This window comes from Xenopus tropicalis, chromosome 6 (genome assembly GCF_000004195.4).
Source record: "Xenopus tropicalis strain Nigerian chromosome 6, UCB_Xtro_10.0, whole genome shotgun sequence".
Lineage (NCBI taxonomy): Eukaryota > Metazoa > Chordata > Amphibia > Anura > Pipidae > Xenopus > Xenopus tropicalis.
In genome coordinates this window covers 125472538-125495009 of record NC_030682.2, presented here as the reverse complement: position 1 = coordinate 125495009, position 22472 = coordinate 125472538, and the positions used below count along the sequence as shown (strand labels likewise).

General features: G+C 40.6%; 1 protein-coding gene across 4 annotated transcripts in view; it reads right to left on the bottom strand.

The window, feature by feature from the left end:
- The window catches only part of wwp1 (WW domain containing E3 ubiquitin protein ligase 1), a 66876-nt gene that overhangs the window by 35900 nt on the left and 8504 nt on the right, over positions 1 to 22472 (bottom strand). The window contains exons 2-4 of one of the 4 annotated variants that reach the window (XM_012964151.3): positions 9750 to 9921; positions 8475 to 8547; positions 6477 to 6562 (exon numbers count right to left, since the gene is read on the bottom strand). In XM_012964151.3, coding sequence (XP_012819605.2) covers positions 6477 to 6543 — 67 coding nt within the window. In that variant the 5' untranslated portion in view covers positions 6544 to 6562; positions 8475 to 8547; positions 9750 to 9921. 4 annotated transcript variants of the gene reach the window in all.

The window sequence follows — 22472 nt, the reverse complement described above, 5'->3', positions numbered from 1 at the left end:
GGCAAGACAGTACCTCAAAGTTGAGCTTTTCCATAAACATTTACATTAATTATTAAATTATTTTAGTTTAACATCTATTTGACTTTTTATTAACTGCTAATATAATGAAATTTGCAACAACAGCAATACCTATTATCAGAGATACATTCAGAAGGAAAACAGGGAACTGTTCTGATGTTACTCTGCTCAGAAAAGATCAGACTTTTCCTATCTCTTTCCTGAGCAAAGCAACATCAAAATAGTTCTCTTTTGCTTCTAAACATATCTCTTTCCAATCTCTCGGTCAGTTAGAGGAACTGTTACAAAATTCATATTAGCTCTGAAACTAAAAAAAAAAAAAATTTAATTAAAAATGTACAGTTATAGGAAATATGTACAGGTATCTGGAAACCCATTATCCAGAAAGTTCCGAATTACAAAAAGGCTATCTCCCATAGACTCCCATTTTAAACAAATGATTCCAATTTTTAGAAATAATTTATTTTTCTCCATAGTATTAAAACAGAACCTTGTACTTGATCCCAACTAAGATATAATTAATCCTTATTGGATGGAAAACAATCCTATTGGGTTTATTTAATGTTTAAATGATTTTTAGCATACTTAAGGTATGGAGATCTAAACTATGGAAAGATCCCTTAACCGGAAGACCCCAGGTCCCAAGCATTCGGGATAACAGGTCCCATACCTGTAATAGCAAAAAAAGTTTAGGAAAGCAACCTGGTCAATTTACTTTTCAGGTTTACATATCCTTTAAGGTGCGACCTATGGTTTTGCCCTTCTCCGGCACAGAATCAGAGGAGTATGGCACACAGGCATGCAGGGGCTTCTGTGGAAACCGAGATGTTTGAGAAAGCATGACACTGTTGGATTATGTTTGATGAATAAAAGTATGACCAATATTAAATGAAGGGTCGTTATGTTCTGCTTTGCCATGGTCATCATGCCCTCCTTAGAACAAAGAACAATGTGTCTGACACGGTGTCAGAATATTTTAACCCAAAATGTTGTACTGTGCATACTTCCAACAGAACAATCAACCTGTGCATACAAAACCTCACTAAAGCACCTGTATACAAGACCCCATATCTCAGTGGTGTGTGATATATGCCAGTTGCAGGTAACAGACTTCAGATAATTGGGACAGCTACCCCATTATAACAGGCCCAGGCTTATTATACCAGTTGGTGAGATGCATAGGAGTAGATGGTGGTAAAACCAACGTCCTTAATATGCTACAGTGATTAACAGTATAACAACTGCAACTGAGTGCCACACTTTTCAACCACTGGGGATGCTCAAGCAGTGGTTAGTGGCCTCAACCCACATCACTGAATAGAAATACATCAGTAAGATTTGCTACTAATAGGCATTTAGCTAGCCAAAGCTAGTACCACAGAAAAATGGGCAGCTTTTTGCACCCCATGTACATTTTAAAGTTAGTATTACACATGCTGGATGTCATTTGATACCTAAAAAAACATGTTTCAGCAGCTGACAGTCTTCATAACCCACTACTAGCAGATAGATCAGCCCAAAGCAAAACAGCACAGTTAAAGAAGACATATTGGATAAATGGAAAAAACCCTAATTTTGTAGGCAATTATGAATAATCTATGGTGCGGGTTTTACTAAACATTAATCCTATCTGTAATAATGGCCCCATTATTACGGCTCCCTATAGATCCTATCAGCTCTCTGTCCCTGTTTCAAAAGAACAGTGGTTGTGTCCTAACCGTCCCTGCCAGAAACACAGTAGGAGGGGGATAGCCAATCACAGCCTTGTAGTCACACAAGCAAAGACAGGCTTCAGTTCCCTATCAGGTCAGCCTAGCTGCTGATTGGTCCCTATCCTACAGTGCAGTTTACTGAGAGCCCCGGGCTCCCCTGCACATCCAGATAATTCAGCCAGCAGGAAGTGGAACAGATGGGTGGGAATAGTGGGGTTTTGGTTGAATTTCTCAATAAATCAGTGAGAAACAACTTTTTAAGCACAATCCTTCTATATTTAGAGGAGTATAATTCACTGGTATATTATTAATTTTTATATGATATAACTCTTTTAAAGGCAGGTGTAGGTGACCTGCCGGGTTCCTTATAAAAACCCTGGGTTTGCTACTGCTACTGCAAGGGACTGTCATTCTCGTGTCAGATCTACAAGTGCACTTATCCCATAACACAGAATACAGTTAACACTGGAGTGATGGAAGCGGGAGGGAGGCCCTAGAGGATCCCCGTAGCTACTCTAATACACTGCAAAAGTGGCATTGCTTTCACTCAATAAAATCCGATTTGGAAGCAGTTAGGCAGATGTATCCCGCTGCAGACAGTAGTACGAGAGATACTGCTAGGCTAAGCAGAAAAACAATCCGGAAGCCCTGGAGGCAGCTGATAAAACAGAATCTGCCTTACTACTGTCCGGCACACTGTGGCGCAGCAGATGGACACAGTAGGGAAAGGTAAGCTTGGCTCTTCATGCAAAGAGAATTTCTTCTGACCTGTTGGCTTAATGGAGAGAAAAATATGATTTGTAGCCAAGAGGAAATAATGACTTTACTAGTTTAAGCCCAGCCCTTCAGATAAAGAACACAGTATGCCTGATGATAAAAGCACCCATGACTGATACAAAATCTCTGTGCAGAGGTGTAACATGCACTGCCATTATTGTGCCCAATCATTTTTAAATGGCTTACTGTATTTATACACTGACAGCTGCTAGAGATTTATTTTCCTACTAATAATGTGCAGCTATGAGATCACCATCTTTGCTGGGCTACTCTAAAGAGCTATGCGAAGATAGGTGGCATAAATGCGGACACAGGCAGGGTTAGTTACAAGGCTGACTCTTACTGGATGTTCCTTGCTGGTCTGTCTAAATCTGGTGACATAAAACCGAACACAGGTAGGGTTTTGTCTCTGTATTTCTATATAAGACTGCCATCTACTATCACATACAAACACTAGTCCCAACAATGTTGAATCGTATTAGTTTTTGATTTATTATCGTTAAATTGTTTTCGTTGTCATTAACTGACACATGCCCGACACTTGCTGTATTATGGACTGATGATGAAGAGGTAGGCTGGATAAGAAGAACACATCAAATAAAAAGCCCATCGGCAGGCCATACTGGAGGGCCATATCTGACCTCTCTGTGGAAGGAAATAGCAATTAGGATTTAAAAACTAAGTAAGCTTTATCAAAAAGCGTTATAAAAAAAGAAAAATCCTTCAGGGCAGAGCACGAGTCTGCTTAGTTTGCTCCTCTCTCCCCCTCCCATCTCTGATGTAATTTGAGCTACCAGCAATAGAGTTCTAGCTTGCACTAATGTGACTAATCTGTTGGCAATAAAATGCCAAAATGTATTTCCTTCTCCCTTAAACTCCTTTTAACATATTTATTCTATCATAATAACCAAAACATGCCCTTGACGTTTACACTGGTAAATTACTTCCAAAGGTGCTCAAACAATAGGAACAGGATTCCACTGGATCAGTATGTGATTAAAAATCAATTAATCTCTCTTCGAACTTGCTCAGATCCCACTGGTGCAAAGATCAGTGACACAAAAAGGTAATTTGGCTCTATTATACAGCACCAGTTCCTCCTTAACAATACTTGTCTTCAGAGGACCCTAATGCTTATGGCACATGAGACTTTTTGACTGCAGCTGTAGCCCAGCATAAACTGAGGGAAGTAAAAAAAAAAAAAACTGTCTGCCACTCCTGCTAATGTTACTGAATCAGAAGCACCCTGAGCGCTGAACTGCCTAAGAACCGCTCGCTTGAGCTGGTGCTTCTCTATAACAATGTTTTCATAACATTTGTGGCATAGTCTGATGTTTTTGTGGTTCTTCCTCAGAGGTTATGCCCCAGTGCCTTAAGCCTTAGAATTTAGGCCAGGCAAACAGATTTTTTGCAATCAGCTGGGCCTACACTGCAATGTGTATATATGCCTAACACTAAATCAAATATATAGAGAATAGACCAGACTGATACAGAATGCCTACTGTCTGATAACCGCTTTGAATGCATAGTCAGTGACCACCTAACTGCCTGAGGCCTTGTTACATTAACTTTACATTTAGATTTCTGCAATTCTGCCAGTGAATGACAAAGGTTGCAGAGATTACAAAGTGCCATATACAAGTGTCATACACAAAATCTCATTTTGGCACCAGTGTCTTCCAAATCCTGATTAAACAAGAAATCATATACAGCCCAAAGCATCTTGACTAATACTGCTTCACTAAACACTGCGTTAAAGCACCCAAATTATCTAGATTTCATCAGAAAGTCATTGTAAAGCTGGTCATTCACGTTCATATTTCTGCCGAACGTTCAGATGCTGATTGAATGTTAAAATGCAACGATCTAAAACATTCAGATTGAAATTGTAGGATAAAGTACTAAAAATAACAAATCGGAGGATATTCTAAACATAAAGCAAATGGCAGACAACAATCGTACGAAACCAATGCCCCAGAAATGCATTGTAGGTCCCCCTAAGGATATAGTCAGATACACAATACATGAATAGATGTTATTGTTATCCGACCGATCGCTGTGGTAATAAAATTATCCAGACAATTATTTGGAGCCCACAAGGGTTCTGAAAATTGCTCGAAACATCGGTGTGTTTATGGCCAGCTTAAAGGCTATATACGAGTTGGCCCTCCCTGCTATCCCCAATGACACCACACAAAATATGGACAGTTGATTGTATTGATTGCTTGTAGCATTTTTATTTTATAACATGGGCAGAATATGTAAATATGTAACCCTAGCTTGCTCACAGTTTGTAACACGCAGCTGTCAAAATGAAATAAGATACAAAAACCAATACTACAATACTACAAATAAGATAAACAGGAAAAAGCCAGGCTTCCAGGATATCAGTACAAAATATGCAACGGTCACTTCAATTTGACAATTGGGCCCAGTAGGTTACTGCACAATGACATAAAAATAAAGGCAGCTGTCTGGCACAGTGACAAAGAAATGCCACGTGAATATATGGCATTATAAGGCGTCAATGAGAGGAAGACATCGCTGGATGAGGAAAGGAGGTTTATTAAAGGAAATGAGGCTACAGCATTGCCTATTCCAAAGAAATTATGTCATTATAATTTTCTGAAATGCTTCAAACACAAGCACACACACGGGACCCCCATCTGAAAGGCAGATAAGCTGCAGAATCAGTTGGAAGGACTTGAATCAGCAGCTGAAATTGTGTGCCTTTACATTTGCCTCTCTGCCCTATCACCTATCAACATTTCTCAAGTTGTATTCACTTCAATAATCTTGAGAATACAGAGGAATATGCACCAAAAATGAGTGTTTCTCATAAGTTTTCTTACTACATAAATATGGGGTCCTCAGCTAAGCTTAAATAGTGCAGGTTCTCCCCAGCTCTACATACAGTATATTGATTGCCCTTAATTTTTTTTTTTTTTTGGGGGGGGGGGGATAGTGTCTATTTATCATATTTTATAGGCACAGTGTTTATGCAGAATTTGAATAAAAATAGGGGTTTCATTGGCATGGGTATGGCTTAAAAAAAACTGCTATGGTTTTAAACAAGGGAAGGTGTTTTTTCAAAAGAAACATGTGCAGATCCTCTGACATTGGACATCACTACTATATATATATATAAAAAATCTTCTAAATGTGTTGTTGTCCCTGAAGAAGAACACATTCAGTGTTCGAAACACTGGATTAATAAAGATTTTTTGTTCTTTTTTTTTATTGATAATTTATATGAGTGATTGCTGTTCACATGCCCTGAGGAAGAGCCCGGCAGGGCTCGAAACGCCGCATTTTTTATGTGTACAGTAAGATTATGATGTGAATCTTTATACAATACACTTTTTTCATTCTTACTGTGTGTGCTGTCCATTTTGACATATATTGTTGCAGGAGAATCGGAGTCCATTGGGGACTTGCACCACATACTTTGCTATAACAGAGTGCTGTGCTACCTTTTTTCAAAACACACACGTGAGGGTGTTGCTCATTTGCATTCCTTGGCAGTAGGTTTAATCATAGACACAAAAAGAAGCCAAAAATAGCTCAGATCATATTCGGTTTTACCATGACTGCACTGGGCTATGGAAATGTTCAGAACTTAATGTTGTTGATAATGGTGAAAGAATAAAGCACCCTAATCTGCAAAAATGAAAGAAATGTGAGAATGGGTTAGTGCAGAGGACCTTTGCTCTCTGTAAAAATGGTACTAGTAATCAAAACTTTTGAAGGCTGGGGGGGAAGAAAAAAAAGTAGGCCATGTTGCTTATATCTTTTAAAATTCTAATACTGTTTTGCGATGAATGAACAAGAAGGTATGAGACCATGTGTGCGGGCACATTCATACACATATGCGTGCTGCATTATGATTTGCACAAAAATCTGTGCTTTACATTGCACAAATACTGGAGGGGAGATCAAGCTTTACATCCGAGCACACATACAAATTACCTGTCACGTGCAGCTGTAAATCTTCAAGACTGTTTCGATTCCCCGGCCGTGGCGAGGCTGTGGCCATGTCAGGTTACAGGTCAGGCCTAGAAAACGAGAGTTACAGTCATCATGTGAGTATAGCACTGGTTCACTTGTGTTTCTTTGCCATTTGCTGCACAGCAAGCTGTCACATGTCCCTTCATTCTACAAAGTACAGAAGTATTTTCAAAGTTAAAAAAGGGAAGACCAAATGTTCTTTACAAGAAGGGATATGGAATTGTGCCTCAGTTTGGGTAAACTATACAACCTGAACCAAGGGACAGGGCGGTTGTACAGATGAAAGAGAAAGAAAACTCCCATGTTAAACTATATCCCACTTTACTGTACTGAGAATAAAAATGTGTTCCCAATGCTTTTATAAAAATGAAAAAAAAAAGTCATAGAATAGCATTTGCAAACCTCTATTGGTAAGACATAAAAGGATGCTTGGTTACTTGCTTTTTGCAACTTTACATACTGTAATGAGGACTGTTATGGGTATATTATGTGAAATGCTGGGGCCTGGAGCTTTGTATCAGAGATCTCTCTGTAATGTACAGCACCACGCCATTAGGATTCTAAGATTATTTTCTAAGCTCCCCTGCTTAACACTAGATCAAGTATCAGTTTTACTGATAATTTGCTTTTTTTTTTTTTACTTAACTACTCCCACACCTCTATATTCTCCATACAGTATTTATTGCCTCCAATCATCTCTTTCTGGAGACAGTGTTGGACTGGACCTCCAAGGGCCCACCAGAAAACCTGCAGTGGGTCAATTGCCATTGGGCCAGAAGCGACTATAGCTTGGGACACCAGTCAGACCCTGATTGCAGACAACTGAAATAGCTATAACTGCACAATCAGGCCTGTTTTCAGGCAACAATTGTCAGCATGTTTTGAAGTACTGTTGGTCTAAATTGCCTAATAGCCCCCCATGACTTTTAAGATCTAGAATTTAATGAATCTATGCAAAATTCACATTGGTGTTCAACTAAGCTTGAAGGCCAAAAGATTCCTACTTTCGGATTTTGGCCTTCAAGCTTAGTTGAACACCAGTGTGTTAATGAGTTGACCAAATTTTCCACCCTACCCAGTCAGTAAAACTGCATAGCTGAACTGGCCAACCATATCTTACTATGTAAAATTAGAGGTCAATAGAGACAAACCCCACTAAAAGTTTAACCTCACGTTTAGAATAACGCAGTTTTCAAATTTAGCTTCTTCACTAAACAACTGCAAAGAGAGAGAATGCAGCTGGTATTATCATGGTAGATGCAAGTATGCTTTTATATAATTCTTATGAGGGAAAGTGAAAAAGGGCACAAAGTTAAACCAATTACAGTTACCCACAGATTCCAATAATATCAGATACCAACAGGAAAATGATTATTAGCCTTTATTTATTTATACAGTGCCAACATATCTTGCATTGAGCATCAGACCCAGACTGGCAAACAGTAGATTCTGGCAAATGCCAGAGGGGCTGCTGTAAAATGCCATAGACAGTCACAATTGGGAGAGGTTTTTGCATTTGAAATGTCAGGGCCTGTTGTAAATCTCAGTCTTGACTTAAGGTGCCCATACAACGTCAGATCCACCTATGGGTGGGCAATATCGGGAGAATCCAGGCTAATTCAATCATTTGGCCCGGGTATAGGCAAAGTCGGTCTGGGGACCGCATCAACGAGCCGATGCGGTCCCCGATCCGACTAGATTTTTTAACCTGCCCGATCGATATCTAGCCGATTTCAGGCCAGATGTCGGTCTGTCAGGCCCACCGGTAGTGCCCATACACAGACCGATTCGGCAGCTAATCGGTCTAAGGGAACGATATCGGCAGCTAGAATCAGCCAGTGTATGGGGACCTTTAGCCTCTATCACATCATTGTCACTTTTATCAGGATTGTGTTAACCCGTTCATGCAGATTTCAGGAGTGTGGGGAAAAAACCCACAGAGAAAAAAGAAGATTATACCTGCAGCTAGTGCTCTGGCTAAACTGAATCTGGGACCCCCAAGACTGCAACGCAGAAGGGTTAAACACGCTGGCTACAAAACAAAAATAGCAGTCAAACGCTAAAAGACATTCTCAAGCTGTTTAATGGTGAATAACAAGTTTGTGGCATCACATATAGCACCTTTAAGACAAAATCTTTTTTTTTTTTTTTTTTTTTTAAAAAGCTGTTTTTTTGCACCAATTTACTGCAGATTTTCCCAAAACCCAACCACCTACTTCCTGCTTGCTGAATTTCATTCAGGCAGTGGCAGTCTGTGTGAGACAGAGCTGTGATTGGCTATCCACATTCTAACGCAATCCTGGGGTTGAATATATAGAACACGTCCACCACTCATTGTAACACACAAGGACCAGAGTGGCTTTTTGACAAATAAAGGTGTAATTGGAAACAATAGTATTTTTAAAGCCAATTAAAATCAGCCATTATATATTTTTCATCATAGTCACTGAAAAAAAAAACTGAATATCAGACTTTTGTCTGTAGTTTACCTATAGGCGCCACTACAATCTACAAAGGCATTTACAGACAGACCCTTTGATTGAGTTTGCTGATGGAACCTCACAACATATGCCCTTATATAACCAACCCATTTACCAGTTACAATGATCAGAAGGCCCAGCCAGAGAGAGCTTACAAACATCATTAGGGTAATTACAAGACTACAAGCAATTATTAGCATCACTGCTTAAAAAGTTTAGATACTATTGCAAAATGTACCCAGAAATTCAGGAGTGCATTGGCCAAGAATGGAAATACAGAAGAACATCTTTTGGTCTCATTTGTATTATTTTTTGCAGAAGTTAGGGGTGGCGGTGCCTCTGAGTAAGCAGCAGCTGTTACAAGCCCCCCCCCTCCCCAGAAAGACACTCATGTGCACAGGACTAATAAACACAACAAAATAAAGAAACACATATCTAGTTACTGTGACTGCTATGGCATTGATTCCAAAGATACTGCATTTTACTCTGAATTACATTTGTGTATTGTACAACTTCAATCATTCTAAACAGACTGGGGATTCTGGGAGTTGTAGTTCAAGTTACACTGATGCAAAACGCATGTAATTATATGAGTAAGAGACACAGAAATACATTGCACAGACTTATGAATATTACATGCCCCTTTAATGAAAATGATGTACTGTTAATGTGAGGATTATGGAGAGAAGGGAACTATCTAGCTGTGGGCTGGGAAGGAGCAATGGACAGAGTGCAAACAAATAGAGCCACTTACTGCTGCCAGACAAGTTGGAGGCATCTCCTATAAACACTTCCAGAAGGAACTGCACAGGCTCTCCCCCTCCTTGAGCACTGCTACAGATTCTAGTCCGTGCCAGTCATGTGACTCTGATGTCACTTTCTACAGTGAGAAAGCTGGAACAAATGCTCTCCTACCTCTGCTGCAGCTGCAAGTCACAAGGTTAGCAGGTTAGCAGAATATAGAAATACAATAGGTACAGGCAATTTGGCAGCTCAAAAGGCAAATGTCAGAAACTGTATCAGGCACCTGCACCTGTAACTCACTGGCTTTTGCTGAACTACAACTAACTGTAGCCCCAAAGCTCTTCATCCAGCTGTTTTTGGTACCAATAACCAAAAGCACATATAAATAAGGTGCCTTTAGTGCATCACATAAAGAATAACAATTCAAATCTTCACTATATCTGAGGAATAACATGATCACTAAAACTTTTAGGGCAAAGTCCCATTGGGCAATTAGTCTCAACGACTTTCTAAAAAGCCCTAGAGCCAAACGATTGAATTAGCCTGATATCGGGCATATCGGGAGACAATCCATTCAATGACCAAAGACCAAAGCACATGCATTCAAAAACATCTCTAATAGGGCTGGGCGATACACCGTTTAATACCGAATACCGGTGTTTTTTTAAAAACTATATTCATTTTTCAGATACCGCAATACCGGGGTGTCAGGGTACTCACCCATGCAGCCCGGTCTCGCGCGCCTCCTTGCGTGTGTGCACGCGTCCCGTTGTCCGCGGGACATTGCGCACACGCGTCCAGGTGCGCATGCGTCAAAGCGCACGTACATGTCAAAGCCTGCATGTCCGCGACGCGCTGACGGCGCCGGTTCTGCGCATGCGTAGGGGGTATTTAAAGCTATCAAACGCCTCCTCCTGTGCTATGTTGTCTGCGGCCTTGCCTGGGAAACTAAGCCTGCCTGATTTACCTTACGACTTTCTGTTGCCGATCCTTCGCTTGCCTGACTCTGATTTTCAATACTGCAGTAATTATTCTCTAATTTATTAGGAAATGGGGTTTACACCTAATCATGCATGGAAAAAAAAAAATACCGTCAAATACAGTGACACCAATATAATTTTGAAAAATACCGTGAGATAAATTTTTGGTCATACCGCCCAGCTCTAATCTCTAACCCCTACATATGGCACCATGATGATTAGTGATGTGCAATGACAGCCTAAAGTCAGAGGTACAGCAGTATGGTATTTGGGCTGATATGCAGGTACTGGTTAGCCTTGGCACAAGGACATGAAGTCACGGAGTTACTGAAATAACACGATCGCTAAAGCTTTGTCATCAGCAGAAAAGGGGGCCTGATTCTTACCAATATCTGTGATGGTTGGGGAGAAGTTGGAATGAGTTACAGTAATAAAAAAAAAAAACTAAAAGATAATCAATAACAGAATGAAATCAATACATTTGGGTAAACTTGTATGGTAAATTTTATTGCCATGCCTGAGAGATGTAGTGTTCAAAAGCAAGCTGGCAATGCATAGAAACTTTGGCTAAGCTTAGCCACCTAGACCATACTGAGCTGCAGTACATATATATATTTATATACAGCATCAAAAGGAGCTGTGCAAACCGGTCATCCACAAATCACATCCATGGCACTTGTTATCAAGTACCAATCAATACCTGCCCCAATCAGATATGGAACGGACAGAGTAGCATTTGGGGCTCACACACAGCAGGACGGTTACCCGTGTACAGACAGTCAAGAACCATAACATGCTTACGCAAAGCAAGAATTCATAACAAACTGTCCACCTGAGGCCACTGTTTTCCTCTGAATGAAATCCCAACCCTGCTTATCAAAACAAACAGTGATACAAATAAACTGAAATACACAGATAATAATGCCTCAGTGGGTAAAGTAATAGATTTAGTGTATCTAATAAAGAATTTCCATTTCATGAAGAAAACCCCCGCATAGAGGGTCTATAGTCCCCATTTTAAAGGGTTGGTTCACCTTTAGGTTAACATTTTGTATGTTATAGAATGTCCAATTCTTAGCAACTTTTCAGTCGGTCTTCATTTTTTTTTTATAGGTTTTGAATTATTTGCCGCCTTCTGACTCTTTCCAGTATTCAAATGGAGGTCACTGACCCCAACAGTAAAAAAAAACTATTACATTGTGAGGATACCATTTTCATTGTTGCTTTTCATTACTTAACTTTCTTTTTAGGCCCTGCTCTATTCGTATTCCTGTCTCTCTTACAAACCCACTGCCTGGTTGCTAGGTTAAACTGGACCCTAGCAACCGGATAGCTGCAGAAATTGAAAACTGCAGAACTGCTAAACAAAAAGCTAAATTAATCAAAATCTGCAAATAAAAAAATTAAGATCATTTGCAAATTGTCTCAAAATATCATTCTTTACATCATACTACAGGTTAATTTAATGGTGAACAATCCTTTTAAGAACACTTCTACATAATCTGCAGTGAACCCTGACATGAACCTTCCATGATACAGCTCCCATATCCGATCCTATAAATTAGGAAAAAGAATATTTATGACACATTAGTTTGCCTGAGAGTCTTTCACATGCTGCAGTGGATGCAGTATGGGCTCCCAAGCAAGTGTGTTCTATACTATACCAAGATTCCATAGCAGTTGCCACTGGAGAGTAAACCTAGTGCTGCTTAACCCATAATATGCTGGACATTGCTAAAATGCTGCCAGTTAAGCTGCACTGCACTTGCTCTCCAGTTTATACAGTACCCTGTTAAAATTCTGTTTTGTTAAAGGCCCCAGAACGCTAATCATCCTTTTGCCACTATATAATTTTAACAGCCCTAAAGAGCACATCAAGGTCTCCAAACTAAATCCCTGGGAGCCTAACTTGGAATGCAGGGGCATGTAGCCCCCAAAGAGGTTAAATAACACACCAAGTATCTCTTCCAGTGCACAGAACCTTATTATTCCAGCCAATATCCGCTGCAAGGAAAACAAACACGAGAAACACTGGCCCAAAACAATTATTCCTTTGACACGTAAGCAGCCAGACCCGAGTGGTGCCGCACATCTCTGTGCTGCAGTGTGTCACTCCTCTGCAGTACTAAGATCCCTTTAAGTCCAGCACATTCGCACATTTGCAGCTGCTGCTGAACGCTGCCTGCTTGTCAATGAGGTTCTTGCACCCTACAGTCCTACAGTATGATGACTGTCTGTTTTATAGAGCCGCCAAAAACTTACAGCATTGATTGCTGAAGTTAAACTGCTTATCTTCTCCGTAGCCAAGCACCGCAATCCCAGCAGCACTGCAGCACACAATCTTTATTCAGATATGCTGAGCACAGAAAGGGCGAAAAACAAGCAGCTGTCACACGTTCCTCATACCCAGACCACACCGACTAATGTGCAAAGTCAAGAACGCGAGTTATAAACAGGTTAGGAATTATACAAGGAGCACATCAGTGGCTTTTAACCCAGATAACTGCCATGGAGGGGGATTAAACTAACGCATGGCGACAGATGCATCACACGGGGGGCTAGCTGTGCGTATAATGCAAGGACTAACCATTTTGTGACTCCCCTCTGTAATCCTGCAAGCCTGCGTCGGCGGAACGGAGCTTTACTCTGGGAGAGTCACTAATACACCAGCTTGTTTTCCTTGTGCTTTTGCTGCTTCAGCACTTCTCCCTACACAACACACACTCCCTCGCTGCTGCAAATGTGAGGGAACATATGGCACCCATTAAGGAACACACGGAAGGCAAGGGAGACGCTCTCAGATTTGGAACGGGAAAGAGAGAAATGCACAAATCAGTTTTCTAATAAGTATTAAAAAGAGCATTAATACACTTATATAACACAAGCATATAGGCTGTGTACTTAACTTTCTCTCTCTTTAAAACCCAGCTCAGCACAAAGAGGCTTCTCACACTGTTAGAAAGTACAGTCCAGCTCCACACAAACACAGTGAGTTATAAATCCTATAGGCCATCTCTACCAAAGTACGTAAAGTATATATATATAATTTTTTTTTTACCGAGATACTGCTACTTGCACATGCAGCACTGAACAGTAGTTAAGGGTCTGCATTTCACTATAAACCGTCCCATCACTTGGGAAATGCTCCTAGGGCAGAACGTATATTGGAAAAGTTGCTTAGAATTACAATTTTTTATTATGTATTGTATTCATTTATTCATCACACCAAGGTTACACAGCACTTCACAAAATGTAAAAAAAAAAAACATACAATAGAGCAGACACACTGTCACACACATACTTCCCATGACAGCCTGTACACTTCCCTCTTTCAACTCTATTGTTTGTGAAATGAGCCAATAAGCAAATTTCCAATATATGTGAATTATACATTTTCAGTTGTTAGTTGCACATATAACTGCTCTCGAAATCCTTGCCAGTCCAGTTCTAATTTCTAGCAGCAAAGCAGATGCCAAATGATTAATAGAGCTGTGAACAAACATGCAAGATTTCTGCTACATACTTTCAAGAGACAGAACTAGCAGCCCAGAAAAGAAAAGAAAAATACGTCTTTCAATTGCAATTACATTTACAAATAACATTAAACCAACTGAATATTTTTAAAGAATGTATATTGGAAAGTTTCTTAATACTGCATATCCTTTATTAAGAAAATCTGTATTTTGGGTTTTAAATGCTTTTTAAATACTGAGTAAACTAGTTCAAATAATAAGTACTGTTGCCCTGGTGAAAACTGTGTGTTTGCATCAGAGAGACTACTATAGTTGATATAAATAACCTGCTGTATATCCCTGGGGGCAGCCATTCAAGTTGAAATAGTGCTAAATGGCACAGGTTACATAGCATAGAACAGATAAGCTCTGTAAAACACTATCGTATTCCACGGAGCTTATCTTTGATTTGAAATGTATCCTGTGCCTTTTCTCCTTTTTCAGGTTTAAGGCAAGTGCTGATGTTCTGATTGAAAGAACAAAATAAAAATCATCAGAGGCAGAATGTAAGGACAAAGTATGAATTTACACAGAGGAGTTGGACAAAAAGTTAAATTACTGTAAGATGTACAGGGCAGTTACAGGGGAGCTAAAAGGGATTTACGCTATCTTTTTGGCATCAAGGAACAAAGTCAGGTGATAGCAAGCACCATGGCAGTCATAACTCATGTATAAACGCTGAAGAAAAGGAATGTTCCATGCACACGATAACCTATGTCCTGATACATTACTTACAAACAGGATGTGTTTTTCCTTTAACCACTTCAGAGCTAATAACAAGTGGGAATAGCCAAGATCACCTTTGCTTGCATTGACCATAAGCAGCTTTTCAGAACCAGTATTTGTAACCCACCATAGATAGAAACTATCTAGCAGACTGATCAGTAATTTATGGAAAACCTACCACTTGTAGGAGGAAACCTGGATTAAGCACAGCTCAGCTTGTAGTATATTTCTAGGAATTCCTGGAGCACCGCCATCTAACTATCTTTAACTATATCTCCAGGCTGAGCACTTGCACACTTTTATTGCAAGAAGGATACGGTATTCCCTCATTAAAGCAAAGCAACTCGTACCCCTGCAGATATCAGAATACGATTTATAAGGCACAAATTCCATCACGCTCTTGTGTTTACTTTAAAATGATAACAATAAGTTATAAAACATTTACAAGAGGCTGATAGGAATAATCATGAAATTAAGGACGTGTAAAGGTCTGTTTGTTAATGGTAAGCTTCTGTAGTTTCTTTTTTTTCTTTCCAGTTTTCATGCACAAAAAGATCTTAGAAGGGTTGTTTTAGTTAGTTTTTAGTATGATCTAGAGCAGTGTTCCCCAACCAGTGGCTCGTGAGCAACATGTTGCTCCCCAACCCCTTGGATGTGGCTCCCAGTGGCCTCAAAGCAGGTGCTTATTTTTGAATTAATGGTAAGGAGGGAAGTTTTGGTTGCATAAAAACCAAGTATAATTAAAGACTATTAAGTAGCCAATTAAAGCTCTTTTTGCTACCCTCAGAAACTTTTTTCATGCTTGTGTTGCTCCCCAACACTTTTTCCATTTAAATGTGGCTCACAGGTATAAAAGGTTGGGGATCCCTGATCTAGAGAGTAATATTCTATGACAATTTGCTATTAGTCTCCATTTTTTAATATTTGTAATTTTTTAATTATTTCAGCTTTTGTTCAGCAGCTCTCCAGTTTGGAGTTTCAGCAGCTGTCTGGTTGCTAGGGTCCACATCATCTTAGCAACCAGGGAGTGGTCTGAATGAGAGACTAGTATAAATAGGAAATGAATAGAAAAAGTTATAAAAAATAACTATAACAGTAAAATTGTACCCTCACAGAGCAAATGTTTTTTGGCTCCTGGGGTCAGTAGCCCCATTTAAAAACTGGAAAGAGTTAGGGTGAAGACACAGGGAGCTACTTAGTAGCAGCTACCAAATGCCAGAAAATACCCTGCCATAGACAATACTGAGAATTGTCCCTGCTAAAATACAAAAGATCAGCATTGTCTATTTTAGTAGCCACAGCAAGTAGCTGCTACTAGTAGCTCCATGTGTCTTCACCCTTAGAAGAAGAAGCCAAAAAAAAACTATAAAAGATAAATAATGAAGACTAAGTGAAAAATGTAAAAGTTATGTAAAACTGGTCATTCTATAACATACTAAAAGTTAAAGTTAGCTTAACAATATTATACATGCAATGTAGTCACAAAGTTTGCAGCAGAATACTTAGCAACCAAAAAGCAAGAAAGAAACATTTACTGTTTAACAAGAAAATTTAAACATATGATTGGTTGCTAGGGGTTACCTGCTCCCGAAATTGCAGAAAATCCAGGATTGCGTTTGGGATTCCACCCAACCTTTCATGTAATTTCCATTCATGACTTTGGGCCATCTGTATATATTCCATCAGTGTACATATGGTTTAGTCCTACATTTCTCCTGATATCCTCCTTTGTTTGGGCTCTTACACATGGGCATTTCACCCTGTGTTCCCCCGCAGTGTATTCCTCCTGCTACGCAGCCCATTCTTCCCTTTTGGCCCATATTGACACATGCACATCAGGCACTGAATGCAAGTGGAACGCCCATGTGTAGGAGCCCACTGAAATCATAAGCCTGGTGTTGCTTTTTTCAGGTGTATAGAAATGATGCAGTCATGTAATTGAGGGAATTTGTACCCTCCAGGAATGGGCAATTAGTGGCTTTATAGCCTATAAAATGTAACTTGCCTTCAAGACACACCTAAAAAGGTAATCATTAGCGTGCCCATCATTATAATCTATATTTGGCTTCATGTTGTTTCATACAGACATCACCAATAATATACCCACAGTACATAAAATACCCCACAAAAATGGTTTCACTTGCAGCATCTGTCCAGTAAGGTTAATGCCCAACTGAGAGAACAATCGTGTTGTTGTGATAATTCTCTCCTGCCATAGGCGACTAATCTCCTCAAAATGCCTTTTCACCAGCAGCAAAGTGCATCGCTGGTGTAAAGCAATGTGTCTACCTTTCCACCGTTCATTCACTTTGTTACAGTGGGCAACTAATCTCCCTAAAATGCTTTTCCACCAGCAACAGAGATTTATCATGGGTGACTAATCTCTCTGTGGGGCTTTTTTTTCCTGCACAAAAGATGTACAAAACAAAATGTATAAAAACAATTTCACCACAATGATATAAAAGCTATACACACACAAATATCTGGGCTTCTATATTATTGTAATTACCAATCACAAGGGGTTTTCCTGGATGGCGCCCACAATTATTAGCATAGTGAACTGATTATTTATTTGTTCAAGAGTTGAGGGGTTGGATTATTATGAAATGATGGTCAAACTCCAAGTAGTAAGCTGAGCCCTTGGGCATGCTGGGGGCTATTATTAGCTATCAGAGGGTCACCTCCAGCCCCTGGGCATCTCACTGGAGAGACATACTTATTTAAAGTATCTAATTCTTGACTTCTAAAGTCAAACTATACCCATGCCTATTTGTGTCTGTAAGTTACCCTCCCATCTAGATTGTAAGCTCTACGGGGCAGGAACCTCCATCCTCTTGTGTCTTTGACTCTTATTTTATTACAATTGTATCTTTTATTTATTTGTGCTTATTGTAATACTTTGTATTTATCTATTATCTTAATACCCCCTGTTTATATTAATGTATTCTACTGTACAGCCCTGCGTACATAAGTAGCGCTTTATAAATAAAGATATACATACATACATGCATTTCATACTCAAGATGGGGTAAACTGGGTAAAAAAACTGAAATAATTCTTGACAATATTCTTCAACAAAATTAAGAACTTCTTTTTTAACTCTTTTTAGTTTTCCTTTAATTTAGATGCATGCTGCATGGCTGCACAAAAAACAGTTCAGTCTTCAGCATACATCTAAATTAATTGCTAATTAGCCATGCAGCATATGGATTCAATATGTTGCCGGTATTAAAATGGGTGAGGTGGCAATACTCAGGAAAACGGGTCCTGGGGTGGCACATTGTTTCACTGGAAAACAGCCTTGACGTTACTCAGGCTAAATGTTTGGGCAGTTTAAGAGAGAAGAACCACTTATTTCAGCAAAAGAAGTTTCACCCACAGGACAATGGAAATCCTGCATTTTCAATGCTAGCTGTCAGTATTGCTTTAAGTTACAGCTGCTGGCAAACAATACAGGTTCCTAGATTATGACATTGCCTACGCAGAATTAAGCAATAGCTAGTGATATGCAAAGCTCTTCCCTATAAATAAACTTCTGGCTCAGCATTTTAGAATAAAATCCCAAGGGTGTTCTATTACAGGAATTAGGCTTAAAAAAAAGCTACTGTGTTGGGTAGCAAAGAGTCAGAACCACCAGTCCTGCAGGTGAGCCTCTCAATTTGCGAGACCACTGAAACAATGCGATTCAGCACAAACGCAAACATTTCACACTGGATTATTGAGTAATATTACCATTCCACATTGCAGCAGGCAGGAGACCTTGTTAGATTGTGCGTGCTTACCAGCGTTCCAAAAGGAAAAAAAAGACCAATGACTAATTTAAAAGAGTACAGGCAAAACACTCAATGCCTGGGCTGTAGCTGGCACACTGGGCAGTACCATGATCAGTACGACTGCAGGCGATTAAGACATCATTTGCATAATAATGTCAGCACAGGAAACCAGACAATTGCTCATTAACATTGTTTTATTAAGAACAGGCTCAGGACTGAAGTGCATACAGATTTGCCATATCATAACCTGTGGTTTAGTGCATAACCAAATGAAAGAGCTGCCAAAGCAAGCGCTGCCGTAAAAGTGCACCTCTGTAAACCCCATCATTAAAGGAACAGTAACACCAAAATATGAAAGTGTATAAAAGTAGTTACAGTAAAATGCATTGTTCCCTGCACTGAAACAGCTGGTGTGTTTGCTTCAGAAAGACTACTATAGTTTTATAGTTTATATAAACAAAGCTGCTGTGTAGCCATGGGGGCAGCCATTCAAAGGAGAAAAGACACAGGTTACACAGCAGATAACAGATAAACCCCCATTATATTCTACCGAGCATATCTGTTATCTGCTATGTAAACTTTGCCTTTTCTCCTTTTTTTCCAGCTTGAATGGTTACTCCCATGGCTACACAGCAGCTTGTTTATATAAACTATATTAGCGCTCTGGCACACGGGGAGATTAGTCGCCCGCAGCAAAACTCCCTGTTCGCGGGCGACTAATCTCCCCGAGTTGCCTACCCCTGCCATCCCACCGGCGAACATGTAAGTCGCCGGCGGGATGGCAGACGCAGCGGGGTGATTTCAGGAAATCGCCGAAAAAGAATCTCGCCGCCGCGTCTGCCATCCCGCCGGTGGGATGGCAGGGGTAGGCAACTCGGGGAGATTAGTCGCCCGCGAACAGGGAGTTTTGCCGCGGGCGACTAATCTCCCCGTGTGCCAGAGCCCTTAGTGTTTCTGAAACAATGACACCAGTTGTACCAGTGTGTCCCAGTGCAGGGCAACAGTACATTGTATTTAATTTACTTTAAAACACTTTAATTTTTTGGTATTACTGTTCCTTTAAGGCAGTGCTGTCCAACATCTGCAATGCCGAGGGCCGGAATTTCTTGCGCATACATGGTGGAGGGCCGCTTCAAACCACACCCATTTTATCACAATGGTGGTAGTGCAGCAAAAACCCAAATGCTTGGTCCTCACTGCAGGGATATCAACCATCATTCATATGTGAAAGAATTATATTATTTCATATTAAGACACACCCTAAAATCCATATGACTCTTCCCCTGTGGATAGCACAGCAGCCCCCAGTACATAATTACACACCTTAGGGACCATTTACTGGCTATTTCCAACTGCTAACAAACTCCCAGAACAAACCTCTGCCAGGTTCACCTCCCACAGGCAGCATAGGGTAGCACTCTGCCTGCCCTACCCTGCCTGTGTGTGCCATACTCTGCCCTACCCTGCCTGTGTGCCATACTCTGCCCTACCCTGCCTGTGTGCGCCATACTCTGCCCTACCCTGCCTGTGTGTTCAATACCCTCCCTGTCCTATACTGCCTGTTTGTGCCATACCCTCCCTGCCCCATGCTGCCTATGTGACATACTCTGCCTACCCTATGCTGCCTACACACAGGCATGAGGTGTGAACAGTTGAACAATATGGGTGATTACAGCCTGAGGTGTGAACACTGCAGGGGGTAAACAATGCATAGATTAAAAGGTGTGAACAGTACAGGGGATTAGATGTTTAAACAATACAGAGGGATCACAGCCTAAATCTGAGGTGAGAACCATGCAGGGGGTCTGTTAATCTCAGTACTGATACCATTTAAAGCTTATACAAGGGTAAACCATCAAAGCAGCCAGACAGGTGGGGGGCCACACAGAGGGCCGCCAGTTGGACAGCACTGCTTTAAGGCATAAGAAAACTGGCAAGACACAGCCCATAACTTTTCACTATCTCAGAGCCCAGCCATTTTGGACAGCAAATATGCAAAATATATTTGTGTATTGTCCTGAAAACTACTAGATCTTACTAGAGCCAACACAGAGAAACAAGTGCCAGCGACTGCAATCATTGATAAAGCCTTAGGCTGACAGCACATAGGGCAGATTCTCAGCCTGCGTTTATCTAAGGGCTCTGGCACACGGGGAGATTAGTCGCCCGCAACAAATCTCCTGTGTCTCGGGCTACTAATCTCCCCGGATTGCCATCCCACCGGCAAAAATGTAAATCACCGGTGGGATGGCATACGCGGCGGCACGATTTCAGTGAAATCACGCAAGTTGCCTCGAGAGGGAACTTGTGCGATTTCAGTGAAAGGACACTGAGCCCTAACACTTTAAAAATTCTATTGTTGTGCCAGCACCCAGAGCCATTGCGTTAGGGCGAAGACACACAGAGCTACCTAGTAGCAGCTACTTGTCACAGCTACTAAAAGCCAGAAAATACCCTGCCATAGACAATACTGAGAATTGCCTCTGCTAAAACACACAATTATCTGTAAATGATCAGCATTGTCTATTTTAATAGCCACAACAAGTAGCTGCTACGAGTAGCTCTGTATGTCTTCACCCTAAGGCTGGGTGCAGGCATATAAATTAGGTTTTTTTGAGTGTAGGGGTGAATTCTTGACCTTGTCCTATAATCTGCCCCGTGTGGCACTGCACTTAATGAACAATGAAAGCCCTATTCACTGCAGTGTAAACACATAAGGCAAAGTAAGACTCGCTCATTCAGGGTAGAGAACAGTTTTTGGATTCTACTGCGCATGCACAAATTAAAAGTCTACAGACGCCTGGAAAAGGTATAAGTATAATATGGTGGCAAGGACCTATTTATACCCCAAGCTACCAGTGCATTTTTTCCTAATAGGAGATATATGCACCCAGCACGTCCTTTAAATAAAAAAATATCCTACAACAGGTGCCAGCTATAGTGGGCATCTCATTAAGCATTTTTTTCCTGCATTCCCTGTGATGGCGTTCTCACGCGTTCCACCACAGGTGAGTGCAGGAAAAATGCAGCACATTCTTCTTTATGGAGCTGTACTGACACTGGTGCATGTAAGCGCTGAACACAGCATGTTGCTTTCCACCTGCATTAGGTGCTTCCATGCACCTGTGTTAGTACAACTCCATAATAAAGAATGGGGTGAAACGCAGGAGAACGACACCGCAGGGGGATGCAGGAAAAAAACACTTGTCAGTACAAGCCCTAATGGTGTTCTATAATAATGTTGAAGTGATTAATTGCATTAAACATCATGACAGGAAAAGTGGGGGTATGTAAAAGCCCTTAATAATGCAAATGTGAATAGCTGCCATGCTGGTTACTAAGCTGGCAATACAGAGCATCAATAAACTTGGAGGTCCTAAACTTTCCATTAAAAGTCACCCATATGATGCTATGGTACATGTGCGTCTCTTTCATCTACCTACTCTGGAGCCTACAAGTGCAATGGGGAGTTCTGCAGAAGGCAGGCTTCCCCCATGCCCGTAATGGCATACAGATACATTGTCAGGCTCACTTACACCCAAGGAGCTTACTGTCACGCTGAACTCACTATTTACCTTAATGCAGGAATACAGGCAGTTAGTGGTATCCTGACAGCCACAGAGGTGAGGTTAATACCTCTGGAATGAGGAACTAAGAATACTAAATACTTATTTATTTTAAATAGAATATTTTAAATAGAAAATTATCCACAACTCTGCACTTAACATAACACATGGCTTCC